The sequence below is a fragment of the Camelus dromedarius genome, chromosome 24 (genome assembly GCF_036321535.1).
Source record: "Camelus dromedarius isolate mCamDro1 chromosome 24, mCamDro1.pat, whole genome shotgun sequence".
NCBI lineage: Eukaryota > Metazoa > Chordata > Mammalia > Artiodactyla > Camelidae > Camelus > Camelus dromedarius.
In genome coordinates, this window is record NC_087459.1 from 6,826,988 (window position 1) to 6,844,672 (window position 17,685).

Here is a 17,685-nt window from a genome sequence, read left to right on the forward strand (position 1 = left end):
TACAAGGGTGTGCTGTACACCATGGGGAACAGAGCCACTTTATAACAACTATAAATGGAGTACAACCTTTAAAAATTGTGAATCACTGTATTGTATACCTGTAACATATACTGTTGTACATCGACTATATTTCAATTTAAAAAATGATACTGTAAAATAAATACATAAATGAATAAAGTTTTTAAAAAGGCAAGAAAAGAAGATTTGGTATATCATATACAATGGAATATTACTCAGCCTTAAAAAGAATGAAATAATGCCACTTGCAGCAACATGGATGGACCTAGAGATGATCATACTAAGTGAAGTAAGTCAGCCAGAGGAAGACAGATATTATATGCTATTAGTTGTATGTGTAATCTAAAAAAAGGTACAAATTTTATTTACAAACCAGAAAAAGACTCACAGACATAGAAAACAAACTATGGTTACCAAAGGGGAAGAGAAGGGGAGGATAAGTTAGCACTTTGGGATTAACAGATACACACTGTCCATATATAAAACAGATAAACAACAAGGACTTATTGTATAGCACAGGGAACTATATTCAACTTCTTATAATGGGCTATAATGGAAAAATCTGAATATATATATATATATATACACACACATATATATATATATACACATATATATATATATAAAAATACCTGAATCACTTTGCTGTATACCTGAAACTAACATTGTAAATCAACTATAATTCAATAAAAAATAAAATTAAAAAGTAAAAACCAAACAAAAACAAAAAATGGGATTAGAGACATGAGAACAAAAAGAAGTCAGCAATTGAGAATAAAGCTGTTTTTTTTCCCATCTGAGTCACAGCGTATAAGTTTAGACCCACCATATATACCAAAAACGCCCAAAGCACTGACAAAGGACCCCAGCCCTCACCGAAAGCCCACATCCTGGGCAGGCCAGAGATCCGGGCAACCCCTGCCCCGCCCCCAGCCCCTGCCCTGCCAGGGGGTCACAAACCTGGAAGTTCCCGTTGTGCACATTGTAGAGAGGCTGGAAGAACGGCCCCGGGGAGGGCACGTCCCGGTACAAGGCTGTCTTCATCCTGAGGCCAAGAGAGGACAGTCAGAGGCCTACAGAGACAAGAACCTCAGGCGACTTGGCCCCAGTGCCTTGGGTCCAGGGCTCTCTTGGGCCACACTGCCCCCCACACGCACCTGGCAACTTGGGAACTCCCCACGTCCAGGGCAGAGGCTTGACTACCCAACCCCATCCAGGACTGTGCGGGGAGGGGTTGTGGGTTTGGCCCTCTGTGCCCTGCCTACCACACACACTCACACGCACTCACACTGACACACACTGACACATACGATAACACATTCATGCCCAGGCACATCCTCCCACATACACCCCCCGCTACCGACCTGGGTGACAGCTTGAAGAGCAGGTAGGTCAGGCTGGTCAGCAGGAGGAAGATGCACACAGCAACGAGGGTGCTGTCAGGCTGCCCCAAAGCTGGGGTCGGGGGACCTGTGAGCAGGAACAGCCCGGGGCTGTGTTCCTCCAAACCCGTGAGGCAAAGGCACCCGTACGAGTGGTGTATGACAGGCCTTGAAGGTTTGTGTCGCTTGCTAAAGCACCTTGGGTGAACCATGCGCCCAGGGCCTCGCCCTTCCCATCTGCAAGGTCAGTGAGCCTTCCTAGTACCTAGGGCACCAGGTCAGCCCAGCTCCCACTAAGGAAACGAGGCCACATCCAGGCTCCAGAGACAGAAGCACCAGGCCTGGCGGACAGCCCCCGGGCTGCACTTGCTCCCAGCAACAGCCACCAGCAGCAGGCTCCTGGGAAGGTGTGGCAGGCGATTCCTCTCTGCACGCCTCAGGGCATCTCTGGGTCATGACTGTCTCAGGGAGGGGTTCCGGGAGGGTGAAAGGGCAGGACCAGCAGGGGAGGGAGGGCCAACCTGGACCCCCAAAGGGCAGCAGCGCGGAAGTGCCCACCTCGTCTCTGGGGAGAGGGGAAGCACACGGGCTGGCTCCATTCGCTCCACTGGCCCTCATAACTCTCTTCCTCCACCACCTCGCCCTCCGCGGTGGCCATCTGGACACGCAGCCTGGCCTCATAGGTGGAACCAGGGTCCAACTCGACGGCTTCCAGGTCAAGCCGGGTCACCCCGACAATGTGACCCTTGTGCTGAGCCCGCTATGGGGTTGAGGACAATTAGGAGATGCCGAGGGTGAGACTGGGTCCGTCAGCCCTCGAGAACAGGTACACCCATGTGTGTGGGCATACTTACACACGCCCACAGGCACACGCTTATATTCATCAAGCCGCATGCACACTCACACTGAGCACGCACAAACACGCTCACCACACTCTACACGCATACACTCATCATGGAGGCACACCCTGGGAACGCTCACACATACATTAACGCACACGCAGGCACACTCGTGCACAGACACACCCGTGTGCACACACACGTGCACAGTCACACTCGCCACGCTTGCACTCACATCTCCTTGGCTCTGGTCACCTTCCCTCCTCATAGTTCCAAGTTGACATCACCCTAGGTGGCATGAAGAGCGGCCCTGGGCCACTGCTCCCGGGAGAGAGAGGCCCCCAGGGTAGCAGGACCAAGCGTTACCTCCCAGGCCTCTTCCTGCCTCTTGAAGGCCAGCTCGTAGCTAAGGAGCGAGGTCAGCGGCTCCAAGGCAGGACTGATGCTCCAAGTCAGGACACAGTGGTCAGAGCTGACATTGCTCTGCAAGTCAGAGGGAGGATCCAGCTTCACTGGAACGGAATGAAGCCATGTGAGGGTGTGTCAGTCAGCACGCCCAGGACCAGGGATCTGAGAGATTCCCAGGGGGAGGGGCAGGAAGAGGCATGGTCCAGGCCCTCTCAGAACAGGGGCCTCGCTGGGAGACTGGTCCTGAGAAGACCCAGGGGGTACACGACAGCAATGACTCTCCTCCAGCCCCGGCAGCCAGACAAGGGGAGTTTCAAATCTCGCCTTCCCTTTCTTTCATAAGCCGCTGCTGGAAGTGCTTCCTAATGTCTTACTGAAGTCCTTCTTGCTATGACCAAAGTACATTTCAAGTGACTCAAACTGCAGCCCCTGCCAACTCAAAGCCCTGCACCTTCATCCTCCTCCAAAACCCTACCCCTCTAGCAACCTGTGGGCCCTCCCCTCCTAGGGGCCTACCCTGCTCCTGGCCCTGGAGCCAAGAGCATTCACTGGGCCATGGGCAGCGTGGGCTGCAGACTCATGTAGCCAGGATGTTGGCAGCCAAGGCACCCCACCCCAGGCCTCACCATGTCTCCGGGGCAGGTACTGTGGGTCCACCACGCTGACCTGCTCCTTCCCAGAGATGTGACGGTGGAAAGTGATGTTGAAGTTGTCAGAAGGCACGAGCACCTCCTCAGGGGGCAGCAGCACGGTGCACACACTGCCCCGGAAGACACACCTGTGCTTGCTGCCTGGCGCGTGGTTGCTGGAAAGGGCGTGTGTTGGCACCAAGGGGCCACTGAACCAGCCTGGCCCCTGCTGCTGCTTCCATCACTGGGACCCTCCCCTCATCCCTGCCCTCCCACCTCACCTGGTGAAGAGGAGCCAGGGCTCGGCAGCCTGGCCCAGCTCTGGGGTGGACCAGCGGCAGTCAATCCTGAGGATGTTGTTGGAGTGACAGGTGAAAGTTCCAGCCCCCAGCCCTGGGAACAGTGATGCAGGGAATCCACAGTGGATGCTTCAGGTCAGGGCTGGGGGAGGGGAGAGCCTGGCAGCTAACATCCTCTGACAGGGTGGTCCCCAGAGAACGAGCCCAGGGGAGTTTATCCAGGGCAGGGCTGGGAGACCTGGACGGAGATGGGCTCTGACCCGTAGGATGGGGTGGGCTGAAGTCCCAGCCGACCTCAGGAAGACAGGCCCCAGTGCAGCTCAGATCATTCATTCCTCAGGGGGTTTGACAGAGGACAGCCCTGCCCCCCAGCTCTCCGCCCACAGGCCTCACAGACACAGCTCCAGCCCTCACCTCCTCCTTCCCCTGGGACAGAGCCTCCCGGGCCGACCCAGGCACAGATGCAGGTGCAGATCAGCAGCCAGGTGCCCATCTCTTGCATCAGGGCCTTGCTCTCGAGGGTCCAATCTGTAAGGGGCTGGGCTGAAGGGCTCTGTGTGAGGAGTGCCCCCCATGCGACCCTCCCCATGAGACACTTTCTGCAAGAATTGCACCCGAGCAGGTGCTCTGAGTGGGTCACCACCTACACCCTCACCCTGTCCCGTGAAGGGGGTTGGGCGCCAGTGTCCAAGCTGCACCGATGAGAAACTGAAGCTCAGACTTGGGGGCCCTCAAATTTAGGTCTCCTGAGGTTTCTGGGCTCTGAATCAGCCATGTGTCCAACTTTGCCCCCTGCAAGCCCAGATCCCATCCCTGTCCCTGGGTCCTGACCACACCCTGCAGGGGAGGCAGGGTTGAAGGAACAGGTTCACCAGCAACAATGAGCCACGGGCACGATCTGTCGGGCTCTGGTGCCATACCTGTGCCGACTGTGCCATGCGCATTATGCACCTGAATCCCCACAACAGCTGGGGGAGGTGGAGAGACTGCCCCTGTTCACAGACAAGGGCGCTACCAGGGCCACACAGCTACCTTCTCGTGTCCTCTCTCCCTCTTGTCTCCTTAAACAAAGACCTATCCCAGTGTTCCGCCTCAGGGACGTGGAGGAGGGGGGCAGTGGGGTGTCCATGCAACAGTCCATGCAACTGTCACACCCCTGTCCCAAGGTGCTCTGCAAGGCTCTCAGTGCAGGAGTACCAGCCCCAAGGTCCCTGGGGGAGCCAGAGGTTAGCTGGAGACGGGGTTGGGGTGGAGGGTGGGGTGGTTAGGAAGCGCCTGAGTGTGAGGAGGCTGCTGATGTCCTATCACCCATTAGCAGCTCCAGATGGTGCACTGATAGCTCCTCAGCAGGAAGCAGGGCCAGCCCGGTTATGCAAGCCTGATGGGTGATAAGGAAGCAAAAGAGCAACAGACGTGCACAGACCACAGCACGTAAGTCCTCAAGGAGCCCGCACACACTCCCCAGGTGGTAGACACAACTCCAACCCCAGCCCCGCTCCCAGAAGCCTGGCTGGGTACCCAAAGATGGACTCCATTAAGATCAACAGGCAGGAAGACCTCATCCTTCCCTAGAATGAAGCTGCGGCGAGTTTACCCTCCATGGCAGTTACTGGATGGAGAAGGGCAGCCTGGTAACAGCTCACTCCGGGGGTGTGAGGGCAGCATTAGACAGGGTACCAGGATCTGGGGGAAGCTCGGATGCAGCAGCCACTTCCCGGCTAAGAGCAGACCCAGGCAGCACAGTGCATGGTCACTGCCCCAGTGCTGGAGGGACCCTGCCTCTGTGCAGGATGGGGCCAGCACAGACAGAGGCTGACTCGACACATAGGCAGATGGCTCAAGAGCGTGGAGTGGGGTGGCCCCAGGAGCAGGCATGGGGAGGACAGGACCCACACGGGACACCTCAGAGGCATGGAGGAGCAGGCCCAGACCCACACATGGGCAGGGCCATGTGGCAACATGGCCATCTAGGGGTCGGTCCCTGCTCTTCCTCTGTAGAGAACACTTCCATCTCAACCTAGCGAGCGGGGCAGGGAGGGGCCCCCACTCTCCTACAGATGAGGAAGCCGAGGCTCAGAGAGACCAGAGACTTGGCATAATTGGCAGCTGTCACCTCTGTTCTGGGCACACATCCCACCAACTCCCACATAAGCCTGTGAGCTACCACCTCCCCAGGGCATTGGTCTCTCTCCTCAGGGCTCCGCGAGCAGGAGGAGGGACATTACTGAGGCAAGACCAACTCATCCTGGACAACAGACACTGGGCCAGGTGGAGCAGACAGCCCCAGCTGCACAGCCCCTGGTTCTGGCAGAGGCACTCAGATGTCACAGGGAGGCCTCATCACAGCTCAGACACAACCAGATCACAGGATGGCTGTGCGAGCAGGAGGACGGGACCCAGCCTCTGGCCCCCCGGTCAGAACCGCCCCCTCACACCTCCAGTTCTGCTGGGGAGCGCAGCTGACATCCCCACTCAGCACCGTTCCTTTCCCACCAGGCCTGAGGACGAGGCCTTCAGCACATTGCCACTCTGGTCCCTTCTCACAACCACATCTCCTCCCTAGCCTCTGGGTCCAGGTCTGGCCCAGGTGACCACTGGGCCTCATAGCTTTCCTGGCCCACCATAAAGTCGTGGGCTGCCTTGTAGCCTGACCCCTGCCTTGGGACCCACAGACACTGCCGGACCCAGGGTGAGGTCTCCAGACAGACTTAGCCCCTCACCCCCCACCCCTCCGCGCTCATACCTGCTGCCAGGCATAGCGCCTGCCCGAGCAGGCCTCTGTCCCGGGCTCCCTGCGCACTACAGCAGAGCCCCCGAATCGGCCTCATGCCGATTACTGCATCCACTCTCTGTGCCCCTCCACACAGAGTCTACTTTATAGTTTGTAAAGGTGAGGGAGTGGTACCCCCGCTATTCTCCCTACCCACCCAACAGAGGTGGACAGCAGAGAGGCTGCTATTTAAATAGACACTCATCGAGCACTACCCTCTCTGCTGGGAGGGGAGGAAGAAATTCAGACCCTGGTTCCCCAGAAGCAGCTGGAACCTGGGGGAGATGGGGACTGTGCCAAGAAACATGGTTGGAAGTGGGAGCAGGTGCCACCTCCCGCAGTGGACCACTCGGGCGCCCGTGGGCAACCCCTGGCCCTGTGGGCAGAAAGCGCTTCCCAGGTGGTGCAGACCAGGGGTGGGGCAGGGAGCAGGAGAGGTCAAGGCTGGAAGGCCAGCGGAGGTTGAGTGCAGATAAGGTACAGAGAGAGCAGAAGAGAGAGGCAGCACCAAGGAGCACTTTCACCTGCGTCCTGGGAGCACTGAGCAGGAGGGTCACCTGCATCTGCAGGACGCCAGGCTAGACTGAGGGGAGAAGAAAGGGCTGAGCCCCAGGGGGCCTCAGGACAAGGCAGAGACGGAGAGGGGCCCAGGGCAGAGGGAGAAAGAGGGCTAAGGACGGATGTCAGAGGAGTGCAGAGGGGGACAGGGGGCCTCAGGGTGAGCTCTCACACTGTCCCCTCTGCCCAGCTAGCTGCCTTCTGCATCATGCACCTTCATGAAGACCCCCTGAGTCCCCCAGTCTGTCTGGACACCCCAGCCAGCTGACAGGAGCCAGGACACGGATAGTGGCGTCGGGCAAGGGCTGGAGTCAGGACACTGACACTGCTCTCCTAGGTGGCCTGGGGGTTAAGTGGAGGGAAATGATGCCCCTGCTCCCGCACCTGCCGAGTGGCCTCCTCTGCCAGGGAGAGTGCCTGGCAGGGAAGCTCAGTGCTGTGCCACCTCCTGCATCAGGCTCCTCCAGGGCAAGAACTTGTCTGGTCTATGTCACATCCCCTGCATCCAGCACCCCATCCCGAGCCTGCCCACAGACCTGCCATCACTTTGAGACGGCGTTAATGCCTTCTCTGGAGGGGGCTCTGAAACATTATTTGAGCCCAAACCCTCTCCTCTCCTCCCTCTGCTTGGCTGAGTTGACCCTCCTGGAATCCTACCCTCACCTGTTACCCTGCCCACAGCTCCAAGGGGGGATCCACAGACTCCTGGCTCCTCTTCTGCCCTAAAGCCCCCCCAGAGGCATAGGGGATAGGAGGGGCCTTAGCAACCCTAGGCCAGTGCACTGTCACAGCTCAGCCCGCCCGGCCCCGAAACGCGCACTCACCCTGGTCCCAGTAGAGGTTAGCATTAGGAACTGCCTGACAAACTCAGGGCCCCTCAGCCTTCCCGGAGGCACTCCTGACCCCTACAGGCCTGGAAATGACACAATCAGTGTTGCAAACCTGCTGCCTCTGGGGCATGCCCAAGGCCAGGACACCAGAGGAAGTAAAACTAGAGGGGCCCTGCGAGTGCCATGTCACCCACAGGCTCTTCTAGGGGCCCAGGGATGGAAGGCTACCCACCCCTCTGTCTCCCGAAGTTCACCCTGACTTGAGTGGTTAAGTCCACATTACAGACTCACCTTCCCAGACGCACCTGCTAGGTCCCATAGCAAGTCTGATTGGCCCCCGACCCTCTGGACCTGGATGTGACTCGTCAACCTGCCGCCCCTGAGTTTGCAGTGAAGTCCTTCAGCCTGATTCAGGAGATAACTGCACCACCGGTGACGTGAGCCTCGCACGGCAGGCTGACACAGGCCACCCACGTCTGAAACCACGAGCGCAGAGCAGAGCAGCCATCCCAAGTGAGGCCGGGCGACTGTCACCACTGATTAGAAACCTCACCTTTCATTCCCCATGAACTGAAGGTCGCCAGACATGGACTTTGATGATTCGCCCATTGATAGGCGGATGAGTGTCTACTGTGTTCCTCTCAAGAAACACCTCTGAGATGCATGAAACTAGCCCCAGGAGGTGAGGACCCTGCCCAGGAGCAGAGTGGTGGGTCTCACCTTCTAGGCTTTTCCGAGAGGCGTAGGCTCCCTTTCCGCCAGCTGAGGCTGTCGGTGAGCACTGGGATGGAGAGGGTGTTAAACATAAAAGTTATGCTGTCTCAGTTAAAGGCAAACAAACAATACAAAAGGAAATAAAAAATGGGAGTCCCCTTTGATCTCACCACAGAGGTAGCCCCTGTAGGAAGCCAGTCCCTCCAGACAAGGTCTGAGCTCAACACACGCACATTTTTGACGGCCTCACACCTTGCTGTGAGCTTTGCAGCCTCCTTGTTCCTCCGGCTACTTTCAAAATTGTTCGAGGGCAGCGCATAAAAACCTACTTCACGCCTTTACTGGTAGTACACGCCACTTTAATAATCCTACTGATGTAGGATTTAATAATAATATAATTTAATAATCTTACTGATGTACATTTGGATTGTTGCCTACAGATACTGTTTGAATTTTTTTGAGATATAACTGACCTAAACATTATATTCATCTTAGGTGCATCTATGCTATTTTTAATGAAGGCATGGCTCTTTAATCACCAACGTGAGTGCCGTACAAAAAACTGCCAGGGGTGGACTTGTGGGGTTTAGGGCTTACCATTGTAAAATACTGACAGATACTGCCAAGTAGCCCTCCAAAAATGTACCAACTTCTACTCCTGGCAGATGTGTAAGCATGCCTGCAGCCCTCACCAACTGTGTACATTATCAGTCTTTTAAATCTTTGCCAATCTGATAGGCAGAGATATTTCAGTGTGGCCTTAATTTGCACTTCCTTGATTATTAGTGAAGATAAGCATCTTTTCATGTACTTATTGGCTGTATGTTCTTGGGGGCACCAAATAAGGTCACACTTCAGTGTGGCTCTGTGCCTGTGTTTATGTGTGCCTGTGCATGTGTGTATTCTATGCATCAAAACATCTCGGGCCAGGTCTGGATACCCCAGAGCTGCAGCTCTCTGGAGTCTGAGAACACCAGGACCCACAGAGAGATGAATCAAAGGCTCCAGCCCATAAAACAATAGGAATAACCAGGGACATAATCATATTTCTTTCTACATTTAAATTTCAATCAGCCTGGTCCCTGTCTAACCTATTATAAGCACATAATTTTATACTTACTGCAGCCATCCCTTCTCTAGTATCCTTATCAAGAGAGCTTCCTTCTCTCTGTCAGGCTCTCCCCACCTTGCTGAAGCTGGAACCAGCGGACCACACCACCCACACCATGACCATACAAGGAGAAACCACAAAGGCCTCAAAGGAAGGAAATCACGGAAGGAAAAAAGCCAGAGACGGGAGTCCCCAAATCTGCATCCAAACTCTACCAAACTCTCTGCATGAACTACATGTATGCAGGCCAATTTCAAGCGGACCAACTAAGATTAAACAACCTGAACCAAGGTTTCAGCCGCTGCCCACACCAGAGTTTATAGCCTGCTTTAAAAAAACAAAAACAAAAACCAATACTCTCCAGAGAAACGTAACAAAATCCATAGCCTTTACAACATGTATCATTCAGAATTTCCAAGATAAATCCAAAGCTATGAGATGAATGAAAAAATGGAAATATGTAACTCGTACTGAAAGGGAACAACAACTGATAGAGACTGACTCTCAATACTAAGTTTTTGGAAATAGCACAGGCTTTAAAGGGGCTACTCTTAACTGTGCTCAAAGGTATCAAGGAAAATATGTTCCCAATGAATAGGAAATCTCAGTGGAGAAATAGAAACTATAAAAAAGAACCAAAAGTAAAGTATGTAAGTGAAAAATACACTATCTTAAACAAAAGTTAAACTCATAATAGTGCAGAAAAGAAGATGGAGCATTAACCATAAGGAATCCCTGAAAGCGAGGCAACTGAGATTTGACTGGATTGACTGAGAAAGCCACATCCTAAAAAACAGAGGAGTACTGTGAAAGTCAGCACAGTGCCCTTCCCAGGTGATGAGAGGAAACTGGGAGAATCCTGGACAGTTAATGGGATTCATCAGAATCCTAAACATGGAAGAGCCAAGCAGGTCAGCTCATTCCCCAAACCTGCTCTTGTGTCAGGCAGACACTTAGATGCAGGAAGGCCGGTGCCCCTTTGCCCAGAAAGTGTTCTGATGGGATAACCTGATACCCAACCCCTCTCCCACAATAAATGGAGATAAATAGAAAAACAACATCCATAGATGGAGGGAAAACCTCAGACACAAAGACGATACAATCAGGGTCGCCAAACACCTGTTGAAAACCAGCACCATGAAAGAAAAGCACAACAACAAACACTCTGTCAGCCAGACACATCACAAGGGTGTCATATATCAAGATATGTAAATCCTCACAACCCCGAGGTAGACCAGAGGTTAGCAAACTACAGCCCACAGGCCAAATCCACCCCATCTCTTAAAAAAAAAAAGTGAGCTAAAAATAGTTTATACATTTTTAGTGGTTGGGGGAAAAAGTTTAAACATGACACAAGAAAATATTATGGAATTCCAATCCCAGTGTCCAGTTTCATTGGACCACAGCCACACGCACCTGCTCGTTGTGTTGCAGCCTTGCTCAGGCTATGACAGCAGAGTTGTGACAGTGCTTTGAGTTGCTGCTCTGCACACACAACCCAGTGGTGCATTGTAACAGCGTTTCCAGGGCCACCACCATATAGTTGCACCACAATTCTTTTTTTTTTGCTATAAGTGCACACCCATCATATCAAAACAGGAAAAGTGGACTCTGAATGTCATGTTTTTAAGGCACAGTGGAGTGTGGATTATTTTCTTATCAAACTGGATGGCAAAGGATTGTGTTTATTACACAGTGACACTACAGATGGTCAACATTACTGGACGAAGCACTCGTCACAGGCACTATTCTCAATACAAAACAGAATTTCTTATACTACAGAACTACAATAATCAGTCAGTGTGGTACTGGCATATGGATCAGTGGAACAGAACAGAGAGCCCAGAAATAAACCCACACACCTACAATCAATCAATCTTCAACAAAGGAGGCAAGACTATACAATGGAGAAAAGACAGTCTCTTTGACAAGTGGTGCTGGGAAAGCTGGACAGCCGCATGTAAATCAATGAAGTTAGAACACTCTCTCACACCATACACAAAAATAAACTCAAAATGGCTTAAAGACTTAAACATAAGACAGGACGCCATAAATCTCCTGGAAGAAAACATAGGCAAAACATTTTCTGACATAAATGGTAGCAATGATCTAGGTCAGTCTACCCAGGCAATGGAAATAAAATTAAACAAATGGGACCTAGTTAAACATATAAGCTTTGGCACAGCAAAGGACACTATAAATAAAACAAAAAGACAACCTACAACATGGGAAAAAATATTTCCAAATGATGCAACTGACAAGGCTTTAATCTCCAGAATATGCAAACAGCTCATACAACTTAATAACAAAAAAACAAACAACCCAATCCAAAAGTGGGCAGAAGAGCTTAAATAAGCAATTCTCCAATGAAGACATACAAAGCTAATAGGCACACAAAAAAATGCTGAATATTGTTTCTTTTTTTTTTTTTAACATTTTTTATTGATTTATAATCATTTTACAATGTTGTGTCAAATTCCAGTGTTCAGCACAATTTTTCAGTTATTCATGGACATATACACACTCATTGTCACATTTTTTTCTCTATGAGTTATCATAACATTTTGTGTATATTTCCCTGTGCTATACAGTGTAGTCTATTCTACAATTTTGAAATCCCAGTCTATCCCTTCCCACCCTCCACCCCCCTGGTAACCACAAGTCTGTATTCTCTGTGAGTCTATTTCTGTCCTTTATTTACACTTTGTTTTTGTTTGTTTGTTTGTTTTTGTTTTTGTTTTTTAGATTCCACATATGAGCGATCTCATATGGTATTTTTCTTTCTCTTTCTGGCTTACTTCACTTAGAATGACATTCTCCAGGAGCATCCATGTTGCTGCAAATGGCATTATGTTGTCGGTTTTTATGGCTGAGTAGTATTCCACTGTATAAATATACCACCTCTTCTTTATCCAGTCACCTGTTGATGGACATTTAGGCTGTTTCCATGTTTTGGCTATTGTAAATAGTGCTGCTATGAACATTGGGGTGCAGGTGTCATCCTGAAGTAGATTTCCTTCTGGATACAAGCTCAGGAGTGGGTCATATGGTAAGTCTATTCCTAGTCTTTTGAGGAATCTCCACACTGTTTTCCACAGTGGCTGCACCAAACTGCATTCCCACCAGCAGTGTAGGAGGGTTCCCCTTTCTCCACAGCCTCTCCAGCATTTGTCATTTGTGGATTTTTGAATGACGGCCATTCTGACTGGTGTGAGGTGATACCTCATTGTAGTTTTGATTTGCATTTCTCTGATAATTAGTGATATTGAGCATTTTTTCATGTGCTTTTTGATCATTTGTATGTCTTCCTTGGAGAATTGCTTGTTAGGTCTTCTGACCATTTTTGGATTGGGTTGTTTATTTTTTTCTTATTGAGTCGTATGAGCTGCTTATATATTCTGGAGATCAAGCCTTTGTCGGTTTCACTTGCAAAAATTTTCTCCCATTCTGTAGGTTTTCTTCTTGTTTTATTTCTGGTTTCCTTTGCTGTGCAGAAGCTTGTAAGTTTCATTAGGTCCCATTTGTTTATTTTTGCTTTTATTTCTTCTAGGAGAAAATTTTTGAAATGTATGTCAGATAATGTTTTGCCTATGTTTTCCTCTAGGAGGTTTATTGTATCTTGTCTTATGTTTAAGTCTTTAATCCATTTTGAGTTGATTTTTGTATATGGTGTAAGGGAGTGTTCTAGCTTCATTGTTTTACATGCTGCTGTCCAGTTTTCCCAACACCATTTGCTGAAGAGACTGTCTTTATTCCAATGTATATTCTTGCCTCCTTTGTCAAAGATGAGTTGGCCAAAAGTTTGTGGGTTCATTTCTGGGCTCTCTATTCTGTTCCATTGGTCTATATGTCTGTTTTGGTACCAATACCATGCTGTCTTGATGACTGTAGCTCTATAGTATTGTCTGAAGTCTGGGAGAGTTATTCCTCCAGCCTCTTTCTTTCTCTTCAGTAATGCTTTGGCAATTCTAGGTCTTTGATGGTTCCATATGAATTTTATTATGATTTTTTTCTAGTTCTGTGAAATATGTCCTGGGTAATTGGATAGGGATTGCATTAAATCTGTAGATTGCCTTGGGCAGTGTGACCATTTTAACAATATTGATTCTTCCAATCCAAGAGCATGGAGTATCTTTCCATTTTTTAAAGTCTTCTTTAATTTCCTTCATCAATGGTTTATAGTTTTCTGTGTATAATTCTTTCACCTCCTTGGTTAGATTTATTCCCAGATATTTTATTACTTTGGGTGCTATTTTAAAGGGGATTGTTTCTTTACTTTCTTCTTCTGTTGATTTATCGTTAGTGTAAAGAAATGCAACTGATTTTTGAACGTTAATTTTGTAACCTGCTACCTTGCTGAATTCTTCAATCAGCTCTAGTAGCTTTTGTGTGGACCTTTTAGGGTTTTCTATATATAGTAACATGTCATCAGCATATAATGACACTTTTACCTCTTCTTTTCCAGTTTGGATCCCTTTTCTTTCTTTCTCTTGCCTGACTGCTGTGGCTAGGACTTCCAGGACTATGTTGAATAGGAGTGGTGATAGTGGGCATCCTTGTCTTGTCCCAGATTTTAGTGGGAAGATTTTGAGTTTTTCACCGTTGAGTACTATGCTAGCTGTAGGTTTGTCATATATAGCTTTTATTATGTTGAGATATGTTCCCTCTATACCCACTTTGGCGAGAGTTTTTATCATAAATGGGTGTTGAATTTTATCAAATGCTTTTTCTGCATCGATTGAGATGATCATGTGGTTTTTGTCCTTTCTCTTGTTGATGTGATGTATTACACTGATTGATTTGCGTATGTTGAACCAGCCTTGTGTCCCTGGGATGAACCCCACTTGGTCATGATGTATAATCTTTTTTATGTGTTGTTGGATTCTATTTGCTAAAATTTTGGTGAGGATTTTAGCGTCTATGTTCATCAGTGATATTGGCCTATAATTCTCTTTTTTTGTAGTGTCTTTGCCTGGTTTTGGTATCAGGGTGATGGTGGCTTCATAGAATGAGTTTGGGAGTATTCCTTCCTTTTCAATCATCTCGAAGAGTTTGAGAAGGACTGGTATGAGTTCTTTGTATGTTTGGTAGAATTCCCCGGTGAAGCCGTCCGGTCCTGGACTTTTATTTGTAGGGAGGTTTTTAATAGCTATTTCTATTTCCTTTCTAGTGATCGGATTGTTCAAGTGTTCAGATTCTTCTTGATTCAGTTTTGGTGGACAGTATGTTTCCAGAAACTTGTCCATCTCCTCTAGGTTATCCAGTTTGGTTCCATATAGTTTTTCATAATATTCTCGTATGATATTCTGTATTTCTATTTTGTTTGTTGTAATTTCTCCATTTTCCTTCCTTATTTTGCTAATTTGTGCTCTCTGTTTTTTCTTCTTTGTGAGTTTGGCCAGAGGTTTGTCGATTTTATTTACTTTTTCAAAAAACCTAAATATTGTTAATTATCAGAGAAATGCAAATCAAAACTACAATGAGGTATCACCTCACACCCGTCAGCATGGCCATTATTAAAAAGTCCATAAATGGTAAATGCTGGAGATGGTGTGGAGGATAGGGAACCCTCCTACACTGTTGGTGGGAATGAAGTCTGGCACAGCTATTATGGAAAATAGTATGGAGATTCCTTAAAAAACTAAAAATAGACTTACCCTATGATCCAGCAATCTCACTCTGGGGCATATATCCAGAGGGAACTGTAATTCGAAAAGACACATGGAGGAGGGAGTATAGCTCAGTAGTAGAGTGCATGCATTGCATGCATGAGGTCCTGGGTACAATCTCCAGTACCTCTGTTAAAAAACAAATTAATATTAATAAATAAACCTAATTACCTGCCCCCCCCAAAAAAGAAGACACATGCACCCCAATGTTTACAGTAGCACTATTTACAACAGACAAGACATTGAAACAACCTAAATGTCCATCAACAGATCACTGGATAAAGAAGATGTGGTATATATATATATATATACAATGAAATACTACTTAGCCATAAAAAAATAAAATAATGCCATTTGCTGCAACACAAATGGACCTGAAGATTGTCATGCTACGTGAAGTAAGCCAGAAAGAGAAAGAAAAATACCATATGATACTGCTCACATGTGGAATCTTAAAAAATGACACAAATGAACTTACTTACAAAACAGAAACAGACTCAAGATACAGAAAACAAATTTACGGTTACTGGGAGGAAAAGAGGGGAAGGGATAAATTGGGAGTTTGAGATTTGCAGATACTAACTACTAAATATAAAATAGATAAACAACAAGTTTATACTATATAGCATAGGGAACTATATTCGGTACCTTGTAGTAACCTATAATGAAAAAGAATGTGAAAACAAATATACACTTGTACGTGTATGACTGAAACATTATGCTGTATACCAGAAACTGACACAACATTGTAAACTGACTATATTTCAATAAGTAAAAAAAATTTCTTCACAGATATTAAAAATGAAAACAAGACAACCAACTTAAATTTCCAAGCAACTCACTGCTAACCAAGTGAGGAAAGCCACTTACTGAAGGTGATTTAATTGTGTTTGATTGCAGCAGCTGAAGAAGTCTGTCCAGAAAAAATAAATTTAAGACCATGGGCATTTGGGCGACAACAGCTGTTCTAAATGTTAAGGACACTGCAAGCAACATCGACAGTCAACTGAAAATGAGGCAAAAGACTTGAAGTGATTTTCCTTGGCTCTTGCTGGATCCAGATGTCACCGTAACCGCTGAGCTGGGAAGTGACTGAAGGCTGAGCCTCCGCACAGTCTGAGAGGAACGACCAGCAACTCAAGCAAGAAAATTTAACTCGGCAGAACTGGAAGTGGAGTCCGCTAATATGCCCTACAATCACGGGCAGTGAGGTACACGTGGGGCGTGAAGAGGCTTCCGTGACTCATTAACAAACTTGTAAAGACAATGGGCTTCATCAAGCTTGATTTTCTACTGTATTATTCATCCACAAATACTCTGAGAAAAATACCTGCATCTCTTATCATGCTGCATCTACTGAATCCATCAGCAGTGTCGGCAGTGAACCTCATCTGCTCTCGGGCCCTGAACCAGGATGAAGAGACCCACGTTTGCAAACAGTTCTAGTGACAGGAACGTTAACTGTGAACCTCAGTTAAGCAAATGGTACCCATTCTTATCATCAATAGACTCACATTACAAATTATGATTACCTTTTGAACTTTGCATGTGAAGAAACTATAGAAGTTTATTTCTTGTGTTTGCCAAGATTCTGATTCTTTTTCCACACAACCTAAAATCCATACTATCTGGCTCTTTACAGAAAAAGTTATAAATCCCTGAAATGGACCATCACTATCTCCACACAGGAGGAGATGGAAAAGGTTCAGCAGCTCGACAGGCAGGCAGGCTAACTTCAGAAGGCATAGTCTTCACCACTGACCCACACTGCCTCCAACAACATATGAAATACAACGAATGGCATTAGAAGAAGACACTAAAGATAACACCCACGTGACAAAATCACATTTGTAAAACAAACTGTTTTGAAATAGAACCAGTCAGAGATAATGGGCTCAGGACCTGGTCAACATGTTGTAACAATAAGAAAATGATCATGTGAAACATAAAGAAAGATTAATCATTTCTTGGAAAGAGACAAAGTATGAAAAAGTAAAAATCTGTATCAAAAGCATAAATTTAAGTCCCATTATTTCAAAAGTGAGACTTCATTATTAAGAGATTTGTAAAAGCAATTAAATCTGAGGCCCTGAACAAGGAAACGAATCATCGCTAACCAAGAGACTGCCCCCAGCTAGTCTAAGGTGTCCTTTTTCTCTTGAGAGTGGAAAGAAGGCCACAGAAAGTATAAAAAACATACTATCTAATAAATGTATTGCAATCCTAGGAAACAAGAATAAAAATAATAAAAGACATTGAAACCCATGGTATTAGCAATTCTGTAACCAGCTTGGCCCTAAACAGTTAAATTTTAGAATTGTGCCTGGGGTTTGATGTCTTCCTAAGGCATTTAAAACACGGAGAAGGTGATGTCAGACTTTTCAGTTTAATTAAATATTCACAGTAATTTTTGATTAAGTAAGTTTGCAATTGACAGTAAATACTCAGGGACAGCTAA

General features: G+C 47.6%; 1 protein-coding gene across 6 annotated transcripts in view; it reads right to left on the reverse strand.

Annotated features, from left to right (window-relative positions):
- Nucleotides 1-8,180, reverse strand: part of IL9R (interleukin 9 receptor) — a 23,288-nt gene extending 15,108 nt beyond the window's left edge. For 4 of the 6 annotated variants that reach the window (XM_064478225.1, XM_064478226.1, XM_064478224.1 and 1 more), the window contains exons 1-8: nt 8,025-8,180; nt 3,990-4,118; nt 3,558-3,669; nt 3,274-3,452; nt 2,606-2,751; nt 1,959-2,160; nt 1,383-1,488; nt 979-1,063 (exon numbers count right to left, since the gene is read on the reverse strand). In XM_064478225.1, the coding sequence (XP_064334295.1) occupies nt 979-1,063; nt 1,383-1,488; nt 1,959-2,160; nt 2,606-2,751; nt 3,274-3,452; nt 3,558-3,669; nt 3,990-4,118; nt 8,025-8,052 (987 nt within the window). In that variant the 5' untranslated portion in view covers nt 8,053-8,180. Of the gene's footprint in view, nt 1-978; nt 1,064-1,382; nt 1,489-1,958; nt 2,161-2,605; nt 2,752-3,273; nt 3,453-3,557; nt 3,670-3,989; nt 4,119-7,727; nt 7,817-8,024 lie in introns of all 6 variants that reach the window. The other 2 variants (XM_064478229.1, XM_064478228.1) reach the window with 2 other exon arrangements.
- Between the last annotated feature and the right edge of the window lie 9,505 nt (nt 8,181-17,685).